The 23044-nt window shown below is 41.2% G+C and overlaps 2 protein-coding genes across 10 annotated transcripts in view; one reads left to right on the top strand and one right to left on the bottom strand.

Moving 5' to 3' along the window:
* Window positions 1-60: 60 nt before the first annotated feature.
* Window positions 61-11314, bottom strand: tmed5 (transmembrane p24 trafficking protein 5). Its single transcript, XM_021599312.3, has 4 exons — window positions 11028-11314; window positions 4142-4239; window positions 3857-4040; window positions 61-2713 (listed from the first exon to the last, which is right to left on the bottom strand). The coding sequence occupies exons 1-4, from the start codon at window positions 11202-11204 to the stop codon at window positions 2495-2497; spliced, it is 678 nt and encodes a 225-aa protein (XP_021454987.1). The 5' UTR covers window positions 11205-11314; the 3' UTR covers window positions 61-2494.
* Window positions 11315-12719: 1405 nt separating this feature from the next.
* The window catches only part of LOC110521628 (SUN domain-containing ossification factor), a 72053-nt gene continuing 61728 nt past the window's right edge, over window positions 12720-23044 (top strand). For 6 of the 9 annotated variants that reach the window (XM_090231699.1, XM_090231698.1, XM_090231694.1 and 3 more), the window contains exon 1: window positions 12778-13133. In XM_090231699.1, the coding sequence (XP_090087825.1) occupies window positions 13090-13133 (44 nt within the window). In that variant the 5' untranslated portion in view covers window positions 12778-13089. Of the gene's footprint in view, window positions 13134-23044 lie in introns of all 9 variants that reach the window. The other 3 variants (XM_090231697.1, XM_090231696.1, XM_090231695.1) reach the window with 1 other exon arrangement.

Here is a 23044-nt window from a genome sequence, read left to right as displayed (position 1 = left end):
TGTTTTGCTTTCGTCATTTCTTCCTTACTACTGATAAATGAAAGATTGTATAACAAGTGCTGGATCTGTATAAAGTTTATTTCTCACCAACCATTTGAAGTCAAAGGAAACAACGTGACATGTTCAGAAAAGTAGGATTGTTTCATTTACACACATTTACATCTACAGAACATTATTCTGATAAATATCCCAGAATATTTTCTCCTCTCCTTGTTCCATCAGATTAGTAAAATAAAACACTATCCTAAACAACTTGTCTGTAGGGTAAGAGTTGAGTCTGTTCTTCAAAATATAATATTCTTGTTCAGAAAGGAACAAAAGGTTGGAACAGAACAGTGAAATTCTGTGGATTTTAAGCACTTCATTTCACTTATTAAAATCACCCAATGTGATGCTTGTTTGAGCATCAGCTAAAATACTAATGACAGAACATGGTGGGTAGAGAGAGGCAGTGGCAATACAACCATTACAATGGGCGAGTTAATTTGGCATGACCCGGTGTAGGTGGACTAATGAAATGGTCTAAAATGCGTAAACTCTGCCCATCCGGGGCACCATGCTATGCAAAACTAACTCGCCCAATGGTTTGAGTAGCTGTAAATGAGAGGAAGCTCATAATAGCACATTGCAAGACCCCTCAAATATCACATTTTATGTTATTCTTTCATTGTCAGAGAGTGGATACTGCATCACTGTAATATTTCATATTTCAAAGCAGGGATAGGTTGAAAGCTGGGCTCCCGAGTGGCGCAGCGGTCTAAGGCACTGCATCTCAGTGTAAGAGACTTCACTATAGTACCTGGTTTGAATCCAGGCTGTATCACATCCGGACGTGATTGGGAATCCCATAGGGTGGTACACAATTGGCCCAGCACTGTCTGGATTTGGCCGGAGTAGGCAGTCATTGTAAATAAGAATTTGTTCTTAACTGACTTGCCTAGATAAATAAAGGTTAAATTAATTTAAAAAAAAATATATATATATATATATATATATATATATATATATATATATTTTTTTTTTAAAGCCAGTCCTAGAGGTGAGATAGTGAGCATGTGAGCAGTTCACTGTCCAGCCACAAGATGGCGGTGTGGTGTCACTGTGCTGCTGTGTTGAGTATTTATAGGAACATTTCTGTAATATAGGGAGCATTTAGAGAGCATTCAGACAACTTGTTTGGCTGCTCCAAAATCTTGGCACATATCAGTGTATCAACCACAAGTGTGTACATTTGTAGCTCTGTCATGTACACTATTGGACAATCTACAAAATAAAGCCAAATAAGTCAATTAGTGGATCTCCCAACCACTCCCCACCTCATTCAATCCCAAGCAACCCTTCTCCAAGAAACCTTCCATGCCCCAATGAGGTGCAGGGTGTGGTTGTTAGAAATAGAATGTGGTCACTAGAGAAAAAGAGGGGCAGAGCGGACTCCACATCTCAGTCTGTAGGACTGAAACCAGACTCGCCTGTCGGCACTAAGTCTGACATTAGACCATCAGGACATGAGTTATAGGTGGAAGTCAGGAGGAGGAGGGAGTGGAAGAGTACAGCAGTGATTTAGAGGGTTACGGAATAAACTATTCCCTTTCCCCTACTCTACTCACCAAGCAGCCAAAAGGCCAGCCACAGAAAGGAGGGCTGGCACTGGCAGGCAGCAGATGTTTCTATGAAGAAATGTGTTAGTGTGTGGGTAAGAGATTGTGTGAGTGTATCTGAAAGAGTGTGAAAGTGCGTGTGTGCGTGCACATGCTGTCCACTCCAGCCACGGTTTGGAAGGCAAACGTTTTGGTAGTATTGCACAGACTGCTAAATCAGAATCTCTACAGGTATATCAACAACCTACTCCAGTAAAAGGCTTGGCAACATGACTTACAGATCATATACTGGGAGACATTGAAAGATGTGACACGGACAGGGCAGTCTCACCTCAGTGTCTGGAAGACAAAGTTGAGAGGTCACATTACCATATCAATGGTAAACACTTGTTCGTTACGCTCGCTTTTAAAAGCCAATGACTCTGAAGGTCTGGCTGGTGTCTCACCCTCCACTGATTTTTAGATAGACAAGAGCAGATACGAATAATGTCCCTCGGCAGCTAGACAGCGCAGATACGAATAATGTCCCTCGGCAGCTAGACAGCGCAGATACGAATAATGTCCCTCGGCAGCTAGACAGAGCAGATACGAATAATGTCCCTCGGCAGCTAGACAGCGCAGAGACGAATAATGTACCTCGGCAGCTAGACAGAGCAGATACGAATAATGTCCCTCAGCAACTAGACAGAGCAGATACGAATGTCCCTCAGCAGCTAGACAGAGCAGATGAAGAGACTGGATGGGTAGGTCATTTGTGCGATGTATGTGAGTGCATGTTGTACATAAAAACCAATGAGTTACGGTTGCATCTTCACCACCAGTCCCCACTCCCTATTGGCTGGCTGATCAAGACAGAGCTGCCGGTCCCTCCCCGACCCCTCCCAGTGGGCGGTTTGTTACGTGCGTGTGTGTCTCTTGTCGTCAAACAGCGAGCGGATGAGATAGACCTGCACCCCTGTCACCAGCACCATCACCAGCATGTTGGTCATGGACCACATGTTGACCCGGTTGTAGTTGGACTCTTGTATGTTGCGGTCGCGGGCCTCGAAGGCTTTGAGCAGCGTCTGTATCTGAAGGCTCTTCCCCAGCCGGGCTTTAACACTGTTGATGGTGTCCTGGAGAGCAGAGGGACAAAGAGGTTGGTAATGGTTTGGGTTATTCTGATAGTCATAGAAGCATCTTGGAACTAGAATCCAACAATACAGAGTAGGCCAGACTTCAGGAGCATAGAGATTATGTATGTTGACTGACACAGTAATATTCCCTACTGGGGAGGTCCCTGGAGACAAGGTAACAGGATGGGGGAAGGGGTGTTAACAAACCCGCCATGTTGGTGAGTCCTCAAAGGACAAACACGACTTCCTCCACAGCTGTACTTTACACTTCCTGTCCCTGACCAACTGGCGCCTGTGTCCTGATACACGGGGTGGGGTCTGGTATAAAGATAACTCCATTCTGCTTTCAGGTGATTGTGTGGTTATTGTTGTGATATTGATGCCTGTGGTGCTCGGTCTCTCTGACCTTGTGCCGTTGTATTGGCAGTGTGTGTGCTGTGTCAAAGTGACACCACCTGTGTGGTTGTGTGCTCTGTGTGCTGACATGTAATGCCAGCAATCTCTACTTCAGAAAAGACAGACAAAACACCAATGTCAACAGACGGCAGGCCTCAGACGAGACGGCTTCTGCCTGCCTTGTCACACAAAATACACTAGGACCGGGACAATACCAGTATCAGCAAAAATGAAAACCTGAAGCAAACTAAACTCTTTGGTCCTTTAAAAACCTGCTGTATGTAAAATAGTGTGCTATAGCTTGGAAAATGAATAAATGTGACTCTGGATGACAACATAATGTTTGTTTCCAACAATAGGGCTGTTTTTCAAAATAAATTAAATCTGCTTGGTGCTTTGTTTCCTTGCCACGATACTAACGTCCCGGCCCACAATACACCACTCTACCATTACTAATCTAATTTACACAGGGATTCTTTTTGGATTATCCAGTATCACATTCAAAAAACTAAAGATGTGTGAATTCTGTGAAATGTTGTGTGAAATCACACCCCCTCACATGACGTGCTACAGATGTCTGACACATGTCCTGTTGCACATCAAAGCAATGCATGCTTCCTAACCATGTCTTCTAGGGGAGTGTCCGAAATGGCGCCCGATCCACTATATAGTGACCTACTGTTGATCAAGGCCCATAGGGTATATAGCCCATAGGTGCCTTGGTGTAGTATAAGTGCGTCCCCTCACCATGATGTCCTCCAGCTTCATGTCCAACATGTCAGTCCCATGGATGTACTCCTTCCAGTCCTCTGGCTCCTCCCCTTCCTGTTCCATGTTGTCCATGATCAGCTCGAAGAAAATGATCTTTTCCGATACTGCCGAGAACGAGTTGTCAAAACAAAACATGTAGTCTCCGTCCTCCGTCTCTACACTAAAGGAAACACACACCGGAAGAGTGTAAGAGAGAGAGCGTGCGTGTCCTCCATGTGAGTGTGTATTACACACTTGCGTGGTGGTGTTCGTGTCTCTTACGTGTGTACTCCGTCTGACTTGCGGTGGTCGCTGTACAGAACGTGTCCAGTAGGAGAGGACAGGCTGAAGTCAACGTCCAGATCTGCTCCGTCCAACACCTGAGGACACACAGATGAGACAAGTAAGATGGGTGAGAGGAGAGACATGTCAGAGAGCTGCTGCTGAAAGGTTTCAGAATAAGCAGATGGCTTCACAATGTGTGAAGTCCATACAAGACATGAGTAAAGAAACCAGTTCCTTCCTGGTGTCGGTTTCTCTACAGTTTCATCATTAGTTCAGGGAAATTCCACGGTAACAGAGTGATGTGGAGACGCAGATTTTTCACTTTTAAAAATGTCCAGTTTAACCTTATCAATTTATGCACAAGGACTAGTTATAACAATTTCCACTCCATTTTACAAAGACACATTTACTGGAACAGTGCAGGTGCTAGGTTTGGTAACAGAATGACGGAACAAACGGCACAAACAGTCATTCTGTTACCAAACTGCATCTGCATTGTTCTTCAAGTAAATATGTTTTTATAGCATTTTCTGTGGAAATTGTTAAACTTCTTGATGCACCCATCCCGTTGGCGGGATAGTTTTTGTCAACCACCGCTGAATTGCAGAGCGCCAAATTCAAATTAAATTACTAAAAATATTTAATTTTCATGAAATCAATCATTTCGCAAAACACAGTTTAGCTTATTGTTAATCCACCTGGCGTGTCAGATTTCAATAAAGCTTTTCGGCGAAAGCATACCAAGCATTTATGTAAGCACATCTCTCTCAGTAGACAAAATATTACAAACAGCTAGCAGCCAAGTAGATTGGTCACGAAAGTCAGAAAAGCAATAAATTAAATCTCTTACCTTTGATGATCTTCGGATGTTTGCACTCACGAGACTCCAAGTTACACACGTTCCTTTTGTTCAATAAAGATTATTTTTATATCCAAAATACCTCAATTTGGTTGGCGCGTTATGTTCAGAAATCCACAGGCTCGAGCGGTCACGACATCGTAGATGATAATTCCAAATAGTATTTGTAATGTTCGTAGAAACAGTTCAAACGTTTTTTATAATCAACCCTCAGGTTGTTTTTACAATATATAATCGATAATATATAAACCAGGAATGTAGCTTTTTCAATAGTAGAGAGAGAGAAAAACAAATGGTCGTACCAAGCTGTTGCGCATACAAAACGCTGCTGGCACCCAGCCATACAATGACGCGATGTGATCTTTCTCGCTCATTTTTCAAAATAAAAGCCTGAAACTATATCTAAAGACTGTTCACACCATGGAGAAGCCATAGGAAAATGAATCTGGTTGATATCCCTTTAAATGGAGCGAAGGCAGGCTATGGAACATGGAGCTTTCAAAATAGAAGCCACTTCCTGGTTTGATTTTCCTCAGGTTTTTGCCTGCATTATCAGTTCTGTTATACTCACAGACAATATTTTGACAGTTTTCTAAACTTTGGTGTTTTCTATCCTAATCGGACAATTATATGCATATTCTAGATTCTGAGCCTGAGAAATAGGCAGTTTAATTTGGGTAAATTTTTCATCCAAACATCAAAATACTGCCCCCTACACTCAAGAGGTTTTTAACTAGTCATTGTGCATAGAAATGTATGGTTTGTTTAACTTTAATCAACATTTTTAAGTGACATATCAGTCTCAGCATCACTCTTACCATGGCAATGCCCTTCAGCATTTCCACATCTCTGTCTGCTCTGTTGTTTAGGGGCAAAGAATGTCAAGGTTTCCAAACTGAATTACAAAATGTCTAGTTATTAGTATTTCAAAAACACAGACATTCAACAGAGGCCATGAAGAACTTAGAACTGAGCAGCTCCACAAACTAAGGACATTATCAACATTTTGTTTTCACTCCAAGGGCAGGGGTGGGGTTCCAGCATGCCACAGAGATAGCTTGTCTGTGGTGGTAGACACAACAATAGGGAACTTAGATGTCGGCTACAGTGATGGTATGACAATCCCCCAATGTCATTAATGTTAAGATAACCTCTTATTTTCTTTGAAATAGGCCTTTACCAAAGTTCTATATTGAGATATGTTACGTCGCACTCCACAGTGCCCTTTCCCACATGGACAAACACCTATGTGTTACAATGGCGCCGGAGGAGATGGCTGCCGTTTTACAGTCTCCGAATCAATTGTGCTATTGTGTGTGTTTTCTCGTTATTTATAACTTATTTTGTACATAATGTTAATGCAGCCGTCTCTTATGACCGAAAAGAGCTTCTAGGTAATCGGACAGTGATTTACTAATCCTCGTACTGGAAGAAGATTTTATCTTTAATGAGTCAGATGCAAAGGATTTACTTCAGACAACTGACAAGGCCCACATCCCTGTCTTCGCAGGAGAAAGATGGAGATACCAGGGACGTAGGTTGGGGTGCCTTGTAAGGATCCAACGGCGAGTGGGTAATCTGCCTTTAACATCAGTCCTATTAGCCAAAGTACAATCATTGGACAACAAAATAGACTAATTACGATCACATATATCCTACCGACGGGACATTAAAAACTGTAATATCGTATGTTTCAAGTCGTGGCTGAACAACGATATGAATAACATATCATAACATAACATATAACATACCTCCTCCAGTATATTTGTAAACAACAGCTGGTGCAAGAAATCTAATAGTGAGGAAATCTCTAGGTTTTGCTCACCTGAGGTAAAGTGTCTCATGATAAGCTGTAGACCACACTATCTACCAAGATAGTTTATCTATATTCTTTGTAGCTGTCTATTTACCCCAAACCGATGCTGGGACTAAAACCTCACTCAATGAGCTTTATTCCAGAGGCAGCGCTCCTAGGGACCAGGGACTTTAATGCAGGGAAACATATTTGTTTTACCTCATTTCTAACAGCATGTTAAATGTGCAACCAGAGGAAAAATAACTCTGGACCACCTACACTCCACACACAGAGATGCATTACAAAGCTCTCCCTCGCGCCCCTCCCCCTCCCATTAGGCAAATCTGACCATAATTATATCCTCCTGAATCCTGCTTACAGAAGCAAAAGCAGGAAGCACCAGTGACTCGGTCAATGCAAAAGTGGTCAGATGACAAAGATGCTAAGCTACAGGACTGTTTTGCTAGCAGACTGGAAAATGTTCCACGATTCTTTTGATGGCATGAGGAGTACACCACATCGGTCACTGGCTTCATCAATAAATGCATCGATGACGTCATCCCCACAGTGACTGTATGTACATACCCAAACCAGAAGCCATGGATTACAGGCAACATCCGCACTGAGCAAAATGGTAGAGCTGCCACTTCCAAGGAGCGGGACTCTAACCCAGAAGCTTATAAGAAATCCTGCTACGCCCTCCGACAAACCATCAAAAAGCTAAAGTGTCAATACAGGACTAAGATTGAATCATGCTACACTGGCTCCGACGCTCGTCAGATGTGGCAGGGCTTGCAAGCTATTACAGACTACAGAAGGAAAGCACAGCCGCGAGCTGCCCAGTGACACGAGCCTACCAGATGAGCTAAATTACTTCTATGCTCGATTCAAGCCAAGCAACACTGAAGCATGCATGAGAGCATCAGTTGTTCCGGACGACTGTGTGATCACGCTCTCCGTAGCCGATGTGAGTAAGACCTTTAAACAGGTCAAAATTCACAAGGCCGCAGGGCCAGACGGATTACCAGGATGTGTACTCTGAGCTTGTGCTGACCAACTGGCAAGTGTCTGGCATTTTCAATCTCTCCCTGTCCGAGTCTGTAATACCAACATGTTTCAAGCAGACCACCATAGCCCCTGAGCCCAAGAACACTAAGGTAACCTGCCTAAATGACTAACGACCCGTAGCACTCACATCTGTAGCCGTGAAGTGCTTTGAAAGGCTGGTCATGGCTCACATCAACACCATTATCCCAGAAACCCTAGACCCACTCCAATTGCATACCGCCCCAACAGATCCACAGATGATGCAATCTCTATTGCACTCCACACTACCCTTTCCCACCTGGACAAAAGGAATACCAATGTGAGAATGCTATTTGTTGACTATAGCTCAGCGTTCAACACCACAGTGCCCACAAAGCTCATCACTCAGCTAAGGATCCTGGGACTAAACACCTCCCTCTGCAACTGGATCCTGGACTTCCTGACGGGCCGCCCCCAGGTGGTAAGGGTAGGTAACAACACATCCGCCACACTGATCTTCAACACGGGGGCCCCTCAGGGGTACGTGCATAGTCCTCTCCTGTACTCCCTGTTCACCCATAACTGAGTGGCCAAGCACGACTCAAACACCATCATTAAGTTTGCTGATGACAACAGTGGTGGGCCTGAGTGGTAGTGCCAAATCTAGGTCTAAAAGGCTCGTTAACCACTTCTACCCCAAAGCCATAAGACTGCTGAACAATTAATCAAATGGCCACCCGGACTATTTGCATTGCCCGCCCTTGTTTTACACTCCTGCTACTCCCAATTTATTATCTATGCATAGTCACTTTACCCCTAGCTATATGAACAAATTACCTCAACTAACCTGTACCCCCACACATTGACTCTGTACTGGTACCCCCTGTATATGGCCTCATTGTTATTTTGTGATACTTTTACATTTTTATTTATTTTTTACTTTTTCTTAACCAACAATGAAAATAATTAAGGGGTTGTAAGTAAGCATTTCACAGTAATACACCTGTTCTATTCAGCGCATGTGGCATAACATTTGAATTTATTTGATGTCATTCAGGGCCACTACTTAATTTGAAAACATTGTAAACACATCAGCAGAGCACCATTAAGGCAACGAAAGAGGAGTAACAGGGACCGATAATGTAATATCATTATTCTTCGAAAAGAGCATTAGGCCTATTTGAAAGGTATTTTATCTAACGGGTGGCATCCCTAAGTCTAGATATGCTTGTTACATTGCACACCCTTCAATGTTATGTCCTAATTACGTAAAATTCTGGCAAATTAGTTCGCAATGAGCCAGGCAGCCCAAACGGTTGCATATACCCTGATTCTGCATGCAATGAACGCGAGAGAAATGACACAGTTTCACCGGGTTAATATTGCCTGCTAAACTGGATTAGTAGTTATAACTAGTGATTATGATTTATTTTTTTATAAGATAAGTTTAATGCTAACTAGCAATTTACCTTGGCTTCTACTGCATTTGCGTAACAGGCAGTCAGTCTCCTTGTGGAGTGCAACGAGAGGCAGGTGGTTAGAGCGTTGGACTAGTTAATTGTAAGGTTGCAAGATTGGATCCCCTGAGCTGACAAGGTGAAAATCTGTCGTTCTGCCCCCTGAACAAGGCAGTTAATCCACCGTTCCTAGGCCGTCATTGAAAATAAGAATGTGTTCTTAACTGACTTGCCTAGTTAAATAAAAGTATATAAAAAATAATAATAATTGGAAATCGGCGCCCCAAAATACAGATTTCCGATTGTTATGAAAACTTGAAATCGGCCATTCCGATTAATTGGTCGACCTCTAGTACATATGTACCTCGTACATATAACCAAGGAGTGGGTATAATTTGTGGAACGTTCCAACAGGAATCTGTTCCAAAAACTTCATAAAGTACTAGGTTGCCAACAAACAATGCATACAAAGTAGCAATTCACCTAGCTAACTAGCTGGGGAATAGGCATCAACTCACCACGTAGCTTATTCTTAATGTTTGTCCAAAGGTTACCAGAGTGAGGACAGACATTTTTCGGAATTAACGTTGTGAGTGAAAAACTTAACGAAATAGCACAATCCCTACCCGGTACCTTATTCTGCCGCTATACAACTTTGTATGCAATGTTTGTTGGCAACCTTGTTATTTACGAAGCTTTTGGAACAGATTCCTGTTGGAAAGTTGCACAAATTATACCCGCCCATTGTTGGGAAGGACCCGTAAGTAACGTAAACTCACCCCATTCCGTACAAATGTGCGCAACCGCAACATTCAAAAGAGGCTACAAAGAAAACGAATGGGACTGTAGCGAATGTGTTGACGTCAAAATCGGGGGTGTGAACTAGGTTTCTATTCAAGTGTTGACCGACATGGTAATGGCTCTGTAGTATTGGAGAAAAGTTTAAAAAACGGACCCTCCGTTACATCTTGACGTGTCATGTCGTAAAGTACAGCACGCATAAAGCAATTATTTCTGTGTTACAATCTCTCTCCACCAGGTGTAGCACTTCTATCATCCTTTAAAAACAATAAATTGACAGTGACTGGGGTAAGGGGGGATACCTAGTCTTTTTTCATCATCATTGCATGCGATCATCATTCTCAAAGCCGCTGTTTAAGATCACTTTAGCACCACCCTAAAAACCTGATTCAAATTCAACACAAACCTTCAAATAGGTATGTAATCACATTATATAAACTCTTTATAGTGTTTTATTTACATTTTAGATGCTAAGGTGATAAATTGGACAGATCGAGTGAAAAAAAGACATTTTCCCAAACAACATCTCTCCTTCTCACTATCACCCATTAGTTTCGCTTCCCCAACCGCCATTTAAAAAAAAGACCAGACAGGGCTCATTGCCTGCTTGAATTATGCAGAAACGGGCAGCGTTTAGGTCATGTAATTGATTCTGTTGAAAAGGGGAGGAATTGTGCTTTACAATGGTATTGACATTACAGTTGATCTGGAAGTATTACGTTTTTGGGGCGCTAAAATAAGGGCAATTGTACGGACCAAGGCGATGTTCGAGTTTACGTTAAGCATTTCACTTCTAGTCTTCACCTGTATACGAAGCATGTGACGATTACAATTTGATATTATTAGTAGACTGTCTACACATCTGCCCTCGCGAGTTCTAGCAAATGTATCTGCTCATGTACACGTTTTTGGTTCACACTTTCAAACGATAATAACCCCTCGAACCTGATATTCTATCTCCAGCGATGCGTCCTTCTTCATGGTCTGGAAGAAGCACTCCTTCCGTCCGGAAGGGAGTGTAAATGTGAAGTCGCTGTCCATGCTCTGGGAGAACGCGGCCACCATGAACATCTCAGATACCAGCACCGAGAACAGGCACAATAACCCCCGGACCACGTCCATGGTCTCCTGCTGCCTTCACCACACACGGAACAAGCGGGAAATAACTATAGATTTTGACTCCGTAAAGAGACGAGTGCTAGTAATGATCGTCAACTTCTCCTCAAATCTGTTCTGTTGGACAGCTCACCGTACGAGATGGCAATCGCAATGTGAGGACCTTGCCTTAAGAATGAAAATACGTTTCTCTCAAATAGTTGGAATGTAATTGTATCTGATACAATTTAATGTATTTAATGGTGCTAAAATATATTTGGGACACATTCTATTGTATTATGGGCCATTTTAACAACAACAAATAAGTTCATTACAGGCAGTTCTCAGAAGGGCGCTTTTCTCAGTTGCATGTTGGGTAATGTAGTGTGTGTGTGTTTAAGAACAACTGACGGCATCCAGAGAGGAAGAGGAGAAGCGAGAGGGATAACTGGGCACGTTTTTTTTGTTTTCTCTCACCACGCGAGGAGTTTTTAACTGCACTGCTAATCTTATGCCTAGCCTTAAATTAAGATAAAAGAGCAAATGCTTGTTTTCATGAATTTGTATTATATAGACAATGTTGATTAGTGGAAACAGTTGTGCCTGTTCACACGTGTATCTGCCCGCTCATTGGCAGTAATGGTCCCACCTGTTCTTGCCTTTTCCCTAATGCTTTCCATTTTTTAAAGACATTCGAGTATCTGTTCAATATAATGGATAGTCTGTGCATCCAACGCTGCTCCAAAAGCTCAATCATCTTTACAACATCAGTACAGTCGCATCCCCTTGAAATAAACATTGGATATACCGGCCGTGTCACATCCGGACGTGATTGGGAGTCCCATATGGCGGCGCACAATTGGCCCAGCGTCGTCTGGGTTTGGCTGGAGTAGGCCGTCATTGTAAATAAGAATTTGTTCTTAACTGACTTTCCTTGTTTAACAAAGGTTACATAAAAAAATATATAATATATATTTCCTTGTGCTATACAGATATATTAGTATTTGGCAAGAAACGGATAGAAAACAGTACAAGTCTGCCCATGTGTGAATATTGAACAGTTATGCTATTTTGTATAACTTTGGGCGTAGAGAAGACATTATAGAATGATAAAATACATTTAACTATACAGGCACTTGTTTGTTGAACAACAATATAAATGTCAAATAGACATGGGTGTAGGTATTTTTCAATTGATGATGATGATGAGAGAAGAAGACTGCAATCTGATCAAGGATCTCTTGGTTTTAAAATTGTAATAGTGAACTGCACACCAGGCTTGCTAAAAATAAGGAAACTATTAAATATGTAGGGTCATGTCATGACATGAAAAATGTCAACTCAACTAGCTACTAGGCATTTTCTTGTGTAGTCTATGCCATCCCATATATGTTGCCCTTAGTCTTTGGAAGTTACTCAAACCACCATTCATTACTCATCCTATTGCAAAACTATGTAATCCAAAAGTTGCACAATCAGATGTAAATATTTCAGGGTTTTATATTTTCTTTTCTTATGGAGGAGACGCGTTCTACGTTCCAGCTCCGCTCAAGCAGAGGAAATGGGCGGAACCGTGCCTTTAGCACGTCACTACTTCTCTGTCGCTGCCTGATGCTATTGGCCGAGTGGAGGGGAGAACCACAGCAGCGCTTGGCGAAGGCGAGTAGCACAGCAACAGAAGCCAACTAGCGCAGAAAAGAGTCGGCGAAGGGTTGACTGAATGAAAAATCAACTGGCTAGCTACATCGAGTGTAGTTTTAGGAAAGTGTCACCCTCCCCCTAAATATTTATTATATTTTATAAGCAACAAACATTACAGTTTGATAGTAGTTCATATTCGTGTTTACTGTATAGCCACGAGAGGTTAGTACAATCCTAAAAGAGCGAGGATGTTGGTCCCAGCGGGAAGATAATGAAGCGGTTGCGCGTTTTGTTGGCGTGCCTCATCCTCTGGTGGTAAGACCTATCTTCATTATTTTCATTGTGTGCTAGAAAAGTTAGCTTGATATTGTCATGTTTACGCCGAATAAATGACACCTTACTCGAAAGCAGCATTGGAAAGCGGATATTCTGACCATGTCTGTTCGTAGTGTGGGATGAAATCGATTCTTCCATCCTCCCATATGTAAAAAAATGAAGTTAGCCAGCCCAGACTAGCTGGGTCATTCCTAGTATACGACGGTGCCTTGTATGCCCCGAGCAAATATTATTCAGTGTAAGATGTGTATTCCAAAGGGCTTTAAATATAAATGTAGGCGTCGTTTCACCATAAAACAAAATATATGGATCTTAAAGGGAATTTTAGTGGATGAAGGCATTTCTACCATGTCCCAGGGTGCTAAAACCATTAACCGAAATGTCAGTTTTTAAACAACTAACGTTAGCAAAATGACCAACGTCGGTTAAATTATTTGAATACCATTTCGTTTTCTTTTTGTGAGCGTAATGCACAAATTGCGCAGTTCAGCTAGAGCAGGCCTTCCCAAACTTTTTTGGCCCACTTCCCCATTTTGATATAACACAAATGTTTGCAACCCCACCATGTAAAAAAAGGTGATGTAATCAACGGCCAATGTTTACTTTTTAATTTGGGTCTATGATAGTTTTACAAAGCAGGCTGACAGTACTTTTGAAAGTTTTTTTTTTTGTCATATTGCTGAGCGATTAGTGGGGAGGGTTTCAGTTCGGTTTAGGTTCGATTATTGAAATAGCGTTTTGGATTTTGGTTCTGATTATTTTGGTTGAATGCTATAGCAACACAGAATAAAACGATTAATAAATGTCCCATGATGGTAGTGACTTGCCATTACTAATTATTAGCCATAATTTATTCACTTTAAATCAAATGTGTTGTGCATTTTACATTTGTTTTATTTGATGACTTAAAAAAAACGTAAATCTAAGTCATCACTATTTTGTAGTTCTTCAAAGTAAAAAAGGCATACTGCGGAGTCAATCACCTTTTGTCGTGTATTTTCAGGTAGAGATACCTCATGAAGCAACAGCTGCTCTCTATATGCCCTCATGATCATGCAGTATTGTCTCCCCCATGGCGCAGGACAAGTATATGCGCAATGGATTATGGTCATTTTAGTTAATTACCTCGTTTTATGAGCTAAACTGGTGAATATTTGCCTATTGGAAACTACAACTCCCTACTACATCGCGCAGCTCACAGAAAAAAACTGAACAACATAGAATTCAAATAATTGAACCGACCTCTGTCAATTAGTTGTTTAAAAAATGAAAAATTACCGCATTTCGGGTTCAATCTGAAGGAAGTATGGTTTGAAGTGGTTGAAATCAGAAAAGTATTGGGTGTTCAGATCTTCAGGCGATAGTTTTGTATGGTCTTCTGTGTAGAAACAAACTTCATCACTAGCAAGGTTTCCATTCAATTGGTGACAGATGTTCATGCTAAGTATTCTAAAGTCCACATAAAGAAATATATGCATTTTCCCACCAGTGATGTGTTTCCACCAAACGGACTTGTTGCTGATAAAAATTAGTGCGTGACGACCTATTGCACACAATGTACTTTTTTGAAAGTTCAATGTGTTTCCGTGGCATTTCCAACTCTACCGATAGTTTTGTCAGAAACTGTTGCGATAAATAGCAAATGTGCATACTCTGATCTTGGCACTTGTGCTCTAACCAACAGCTCGCAGATACATTGCGGGTAAGCTAGTCCACATTATAAGATTATTATGGGTAATAATATTTTTTATTTGTCAAACAGTAGTAAAGCATTGATCATCATGTCACCAGAATTAGACCCTCTCTTTATGGAAAGGAGCATCAAGATCACCGTGCACTTTCACCACCCTGTGAAGTTCATCAAATTATTTCATCAGTAGCCTAATAAACTGCATGCTTCCCGAGTCGTAGTGCGAGGACCACACAACATATCACGCCTGACTACAAGTTTACTTCGATGTGATGGCGTTTCCACCACCGTTTCTCGCATAATTAATTTTACAGACACAAATTTCCCACCATGTTGAACGAACATGATCTGTCGGCATATATAAAATTGTAACCAAACTTCCTGTTTCCATCACAGCTGTCTTGTTTTTTTTGTTATATGGTAGTACATTACTCGCATAAAAACTGGATGGAAACGTGATTACTTGATTATTTGTAGAAAGAAAATTAGCTGTTCTGTTTATTACAACCACATCTAGTGTCTACCGGAGGTTACTGACGACCCCAGTTGTATTTTTATCCCCGTTTCTCTCGCAACCCCATTTTCAAATTGGCGACCGCACTTGGGGTCGCAACCCCTAGTTTGGAAGACGCTGCTCTAAAGATACCGCATGAGCAGTAGCCCAATAGAGATGAGATGATGATTTGGAATGAGGTATTCAACCCTTTAGTTATGGCAAGCCTAAATAAGTTGGTCCAGGAGTAAAAAATGACATAAATTGCATGGACTCACGCTGTGTGCAATAATAGTGTTTAACATGATTTTTGAATGACTACCTCATCTCTGTATCCCACACACACTTATCTGTAAGGTGCCTCATACAAGCAGTACATTTCAAACACGGATTCAACCACAAAGACCAAGGAGGCTTTCCAATGCCTCACAAAGAGGTCACTTATTGGTAGATAAGTAGACATTGAATATCCCTTTGAGCATGGTAAAGTTATTAATTACAAGTGTTTACTCCTGAACTTATTTAGACTTGCCATAACAAAGTGGTTGAATATGTGTTGACTGAAGACATATCAGCTTTTCATTTTTTTAATTAATTTTTACATTTGTAAAAATATTTTTTAAATGAACATAATTCCACTGACATTATGGTGTAGGCCAGTGACAAAATGTCTCAATTGAATACATTTTAAAAGTCAAGGGGTGTGAATAATTTCTGAAGGCACTGTACCTAGCTTTATTAGAGGGTGGACAAGAATATAATATTTTTCATGAGGGCTATTGATGCAGCAATTATAGCTGTAAAACCTGCTAGCCAGCTAGATAAAAGTATATTAAGCAGTTAACTAGCTGGTCAACTTTTTATCCAGCTAATTGTCTTTTCTATTTAAAGTCCTGCAGCATGGATGCGTAAGCTAACAGTGACAGGTGGTGGATTATCACAGGTCGTGCATTGATTAAGCCACGAGAACCACTGACGCAGGAAACAATACCCAGGGCTGGTGACAAGTATGGCCAGTAGCATGACAGCATTCTAGCGTCAGACACCTACACAGCATAAGAAGTGTACTTTAAATAGTCTAGCTACACTACAGTAACGTACAAGCCAATGACTAGAGTAGCCTACTAAGTCTTTTCACTTGACCTTGGCTAGTAGTTCCTTCTCTCTCAACCAAGCTTTGTCTTATGTTGCCAGGACCACTACTTTTTTTTATATAGATGTGTCAAAGTAGAAACCACAGCACTGCTCTTTTCCCTCACCAAACTGCTCATCAAAAAGACCAAGTCAGTCTCTATTGTACTCTTGCTCTGTCCTGATCACTGATAAAGGTTGTGTTTTCTGTATGTCTTCTGAGAATCTATACTGTGGACTTTTAATTGTCTAGTGGTTAATGGTTTACAGACCCTATAGAAGGGTGTTAATGATTTTCTATGGTAAATATGGGCTCTTTAGGCAAGCTGCCATATGTGACTGCAATATGCCTCCTATCAGTAAACATTGTTGATTTAAGATCTGGTGCTGTGAGCTTGATTGCATGTAGTTAAATAAATGTCTTTATTGTTCTCAAACATGCTTTTGAACTGTACACACAGATGGACTAGGTCTATCTGTATGTTTGATTATGGAGTTAAAAGGCTTTCACATTTCTGCTCTTGTGTAAAAGTGAGGGAAGTTGTAACGTATGTCTCCGTCCCCCCCGCGAGGTTAGGCTATAAGAAACAGACGTGGAAGTAGGGCTGGGCGATATGACCAAAATCTCACATCCCGATATAGGTCATTTCATATCCCGATAACGATACATATCCCGATATAGAACATTTTCTTATTACGTTTTGAATTATACTCAAGAAATAAAAGGTTCTTACTCATATTTTATTATTTCTCCTCTTATTTAGAACTTTTGTTCAAATTTTCAATTAAGCATGTAACAAAATATGAATGTATAAAACCTAAAAAGGTAAATAGAAAACACTTCAACTATAGTTGCAAACAAAATAAATAGGCCTAAAATGTGACTAGATCTAAAATATCCAAACCAAACTTATAATACTCTTTTTAATAGTAGAACTGATTTGAATTGTAGCAGCAAACAAATTAATACAGGTCTAACAACAAATATTGCTATGTAAAATACCAAATGTAAACATGGAACACTTTCAAGTTTAAATTATAGCAGCAAAATAAGGCACACAAATAAATATCTAAAAAGTAAACAAAACACTCCTTCAAGTTTGGATTATAACATATCAAAACAACCAAAGTGCTGCAAACAATGCTTCAAAATGTTTGCCTTATGTTTCAGAATCTCAGGGAGTTAGTTTTACTGGTTGAGAGCCAGGAATACAAGCTGGTCAACTCTTTCTGTTTTAAGTGATGACCTCTGACATGTTACAATGTTCCCACTTGTACTGAACACCCGCTCTGGGGCACTTGTGGCAGGGATGCACAAGCATTTCTTTGCTAGCTTTGACACTTGTGGGGAAATGTGCCTCATGCTGCCTCCACCATTCCAGTGGGTTTGCCTCTGGACCAGCCTCCAGTTGGAGATGGAGGTTGAGCTCCTTTTCAATGGACTCTCCGCTTGACTGAGGGGCCGTTTAGCTTTGCATTGCTGCTTTTTCAAAGGTGCTGCTCAAACTCTTCTTTTGCTTCTTAGCAGGAAGCTCTAGCAGCTGCAGCTGATGGAAGGGGGGCTACCTCTGCTGACGCTGCCTGTTTAGCCAACATGCTCTCCAATTTAAGTGGTTTAGAATGCCCTCCTTGATTGTCGTGATGAGCGGAGTGTCGTCATCCTGAGGCTTGAGTACCTGGTTGTTGATGGAGGACCGGTTTCAAGTAGCAAACACTTGTGTTCTGCTCCCCAGACAAGACATCTGTAAACTCCATGAGGACTCCATGCCTTGTTTATGGACTCCAGAAAGTCCCAAGTCCGACCAAGTTGGGACCAGATGTTGCGTTTTCTTGTCGGCATGGAGGACCTGTGAGCGAGCTTTCTCCTGCTCCAAGACCCTTTCAATCATTTGTTGCATAGAGCCCCACCTGGTAGGGCTTTCTGTGATCAGCTCATGAGCAGGCAAGCCCAGTTCAGCTGGAGCCTTGGCCAGTTCACATCTTCTCTTCCATTAATTAGCGAAAGCACTCACCAACTTCTTGTAGACTCCAACTGGTCTTTGCACTTTGGGTAGTTTCACACTGCGCTCTGTGTAAATAAAGGAGAAGATGCATGTTATTTTACAGGACAGGAAACGCATTCATTGCATTGTGTGTGGATGTGTTTAAATGTGCATTATTACTGTATTGTTGAGCCTTGTAAAAGGATCATTTCTGTTACTTTGTGACAGACAGGTTATCAGTATCATCATTCACTTAAGACGGGATTTACTTTGACTACACCCCCATATTCAGCCAAGCTTTTAACATGCTTGCACGTCACATAACAAACATAGCACCTTAAAGACATTTAAAATACAACGTGGGGTGGCCTACTATAAAGGTTTATTTTTACTGAAATATATTTTTACATTGGTAGGGTTTTCTGTTTTAGACACTCACCAATGACTAGATGAAGACAGTGGCCAAAACACTGAACGTATCAAGTCATTCAGCTGAAGTGCAAGGATGTTGTTTGTGACGTTAGCCGTTGTGCCACAGACTAGGTGATCCTCGCTCAGTCCCCACAACTCAAGAGCTTCCCTGAGACCTCTGGCTATTATTTCTCCCGTGTGGTCATCTGGGAAATAGCCTGTCTGTAAACACCGACTGCAGTGTGTCCAGTCTTGGATGAAGTGTATTGTCAGGCTCGTATAGGGCTGTGTATTTTACATATCTGTTGTTGTATCCTATCCATTACCTTGTGGATTTCCTCCTCTACTTTGGCCCGACACTCTTGATATAAACGAGGCAACTTGACTTGATCGAAGTGTTTTCGCCTTGGCATTTTGTGCCTTGGGTCGAGTGTTAGCACCAACTCAGTTTCTCAACTGTGTAAATTGGGGCCATGTCTTTGCAGATGTAAGTTGTAACGGTAGCTGTTACCGCCTTCCATTTTCGGGATTCTTTGCCATATGGTGTGCCGCGGGCAAAAGCCCTGCAACGTCTTGAGTCGGGGGTTTGTTTTGAGCACTCGACTACTTTTTTGGGTCTCATCCGCAGACTCTCTCTGTACTGTTTCACATTATTCTTGCTAGTTTCACATTATTTCACATGATTCTTCACATGATTTCACATGTGAAGTTTCACATGATTCTTGCATAGTATACTATGCAAAATGGGTCAACTTTGAGCACCTCCATCTCCTCTACGTGCCGTGTGGAAGGAAATTTGCAACACAAACAAACATGGAGGAGAGTGAACGTGGCAGAGCACGGAGACGTGGTTTGGGTATGAAAAGTCTGACACAGACAGAAAACCGTCCTCTGCAAAATATGCCGCTAACCTGGACTTACCATGAGACATACATGTCTTCATCACTGGAAAAGATAAACTATTGAGTTTGATATCATTTAAAAGCTTCCAAACAGGGTTGTCAAACCATTTAATCATTTCTTGGATATATATTTTTTTAATACAGATTGGCTGTTTTGATTTTATTTAGTCAATTATGTGAACTTTTTAATATTTGCATATGTTATAGCTTAGACCCTATTTTACTTCATGAGGTTTTAGTTTTTTCCTGCTGTCGGTTGAGATACAATATGCTCTTGAATACAGGGTGGGTGTCACTTCAGTCATAGAATGGACCTATCCCTTCAGACCACAGTAATTTAGCTGGTACACTATTGGAATATGCCACAAAAATGGCTGTCGGACCACCCACCCTCAAAAGTCAACTTAAATGTTCATGTCTATTTTAGTATCTATATTTCTAAGATTACAATAGGTTTCTTATGGACAACTGACAGTATAATTTAAAACAACAGATTTTCCCATTCAAGTCAACGTTCTCTGATGTGTGGACCTCCAACCATCTTTGTGGTACCATTTTGAAAGTCAATGTCCATTTATTTCCATTTTAGTACATTTATCAACCAAAGCATGACACCCACCCTGTATTCAAGAGCATGGTGTCTCAACCGATTGTTCAAATCAAAAGTGCTGAAATTCAAATGGATTAACCCTTTTGTTATTTCAGTTTGGACATCACAGTCCACTCTAGTGCTAGAAAGCTGACCTTATGGTGTAGTGTCTCAGAAGAGGATATATCTTTCCATCTCTACTGGTCTCCATGCCAACTGAATTCCAGTACACATTTCTAAGAAGAATATGGAATCATTTGTATGAAATCATCTACCAGTCCTCTGTCCAATTTATTTGTGTTGTCTTGACTTTTCAAGCATCAGCTGATGAGCTTCAGGCCCTTGAGTTTTTAGTGCTGCTGTTTTATTCATCATGACATGGTTGACATAGTTTGTTCATAAATAAATCCCAGATGTCTGCTGATGTTGAGTCTTCAGCCAAGCCTGATGACTTCAGAGAACTCTTGCTAATGTAAAATATTGATGATACATAAATGGAATTTAAGTTCTGTACCACTAGTTTGGTTACTAAATCAAATTTAGTAATGGACTAATTGGTCAGTTACGCAAGTTTCTAACTGTTTGAGCCTGACTTCCAACTAGACCTAACTCGTATTTTGAGCGTGTGGTCTGTGACCAAAATTTTGACTTGGCTGTGTGATGCCCATTTTTAATTGGTCGCTAGGGTGCCAGTGATTTAAAAAAATAAAAAAATTGAATAATACCATTTTTTTTTTTTGCTTGTCTCCTGAGCATTTTTGTGGACTTCGAACATCCAATTACTGTACTTTTATTTTATGAGTGAAACCTAGGAAATGGAATTTACCAAAAGATCCAACTTATTTTATAGGACCCTACAACTGTAGAGTGATTGTTCAAAATCACTTACAATAACACCCTTTTTAAGATTGTGCGACGGTTTCATTTTTGCTCTTCGTACAATCAGTGTAAATGTGATATTGTCGTTTAAAGTGTAATTTGTGTATGGAGGGTCGGTCATTATCAGCTACTTGTAATTAAAGCTAACATTTAAATAATGCACGCTTTCCCGGGCCAGTAGCTTTGTTTCTCTGAATATCAAGCCCTGCATGGGCATGCTCATTTAAAAGATGGCTAGTCGTTATTAACCTGTCTCTGTATGGAATCGAGGTACATTATGGGACCCAGGCCAGGTCATTATTGCTGCTCAGCGTCTCAAAATTTGTGTGACCAAATCATGTACTAGTGCTATCAACTGAAAAATTTGGTAGCACCTAGGGTTGCACATTTTGGGGATTATTCAGAAGTGGAAACTTTCCGAGGGAATTAACAGGAATATATGCAAATTAATATTAATACCATTTAAATAAAATGTTATTTTTTGCATTGGATATATTTAACGTATCATATGGACACAGAAACATAAACCTTTTACCTTATCATAAGTAGGCATAATTGCAAGTGATTAAATTCTCCCAATAGAATAAAAACAATATCGTTACAAATTGAACTTTTAATTGAGTTCACTCTTCACATGGGATTATTTCACTGAACAACAAAATTAAGGGAATATTGAATGATCCATCGCATCTCCCAAAAATGTTTTCAACATCTGTAAAATGATAGTCTAGAAACTAAAGCTTTGGTTGTCTTCCTCTCAGGCTTCCATGTCTTCTCCCTGGACCTCCTCAATGTCCACCTCTTGAACATCAGACTCTGAGGTCTCATCTTCACTGCCATTTTCCAACCTTGTTGAGGATGGCTCATTGTCAGGCTCAAAAAGCCTCAAATTTGCCTGTATGGCCACCAATTTTTCAACCCTTGTATTGGTCAGCCTGTTAAGTGCTTTGGTGTGTGTGTTCCCAAACAAGGACCAGTTGCCCTATGAGGCAGCTTATTTTGGAGGATGATGGAGGCAACAGGGGAAAGAGCTTCCGATCCACAATGTCTCTTCCACCAAGTGACTGTTGAGATAAGTTGGCACGACTGCTATATTGCATTTTCATCAAAAAGCCCTTGCTTGGAAGTGTACTTCGCTAGACTGCCTAGAACCTTGCCCTCATCCAGGCCAAGGTGGCGAGACACAGTAGTGATGGCACCATAGGCCTTGTTGATCTCTGCACCAGACAGGATGCTCTTGCAAGGATACTTGGTGTCCAAGTACGCTGCGGCATGTATGGGCTTCAGGCAGAAGTCTTCACGCTTTTTGATGCATTTCAGAACTGCAGTTTCCTCGACTTGGAGCAACAGTGAAGTAGGCAGGGCAATACGCATTTCTTCTCTTACATCTGCTAGCAGAGTCTGAACATCAGACAGGATGGCATTGTCTCCCTCAAACTGTGCAATGGCTACTGCTATAGGTTTCAGGAGTTTCATGCTGCTTACCACTCTCTCCCAAAATACATCATCCAGGAGGATCCTCTTGATGGGGCTGTCCATATCGGCAGACTGTGATGTGGCAGTTTCTTGGAGAGACTCCCTCCCCTCCAGGAGACTGTCAAACGGGTGTTGCTGGGCAGCTTCAATGTGGTGCTCTTATTCTTCTCACTTTTCTTGGTGAGGTAGATTGCTGCTGTAACTTGATGACCCTACACATACCTAACCATTCCCTTGGCTCTCTTGTAGAGTGTATCTATTGTTTTCAGTGCCATGATGTCATTGAGGAGCAGATTCAATGCATGAGCAGCATAGGCCATTGGTGCGATGTGAGTGT

The sequence above is a fragment of the Oncorhynchus mykiss genome, chromosome 4, assembly GCF_057628025.1.
Source record: "Oncorhynchus mykiss isolate SJ-2025 chromosome 4, ASM5762802v1, whole genome shotgun sequence".
Taxonomy (NCBI): Eukaryota; Metazoa; Chordata; class Actinopteri; order Salmoniformes; family Salmonidae; genus Oncorhynchus; species Oncorhynchus mykiss.
Note: the sequence above shows the minus strand (reverse complement) of the source record. Positions and strands in the feature narration are given on the sequence as shown.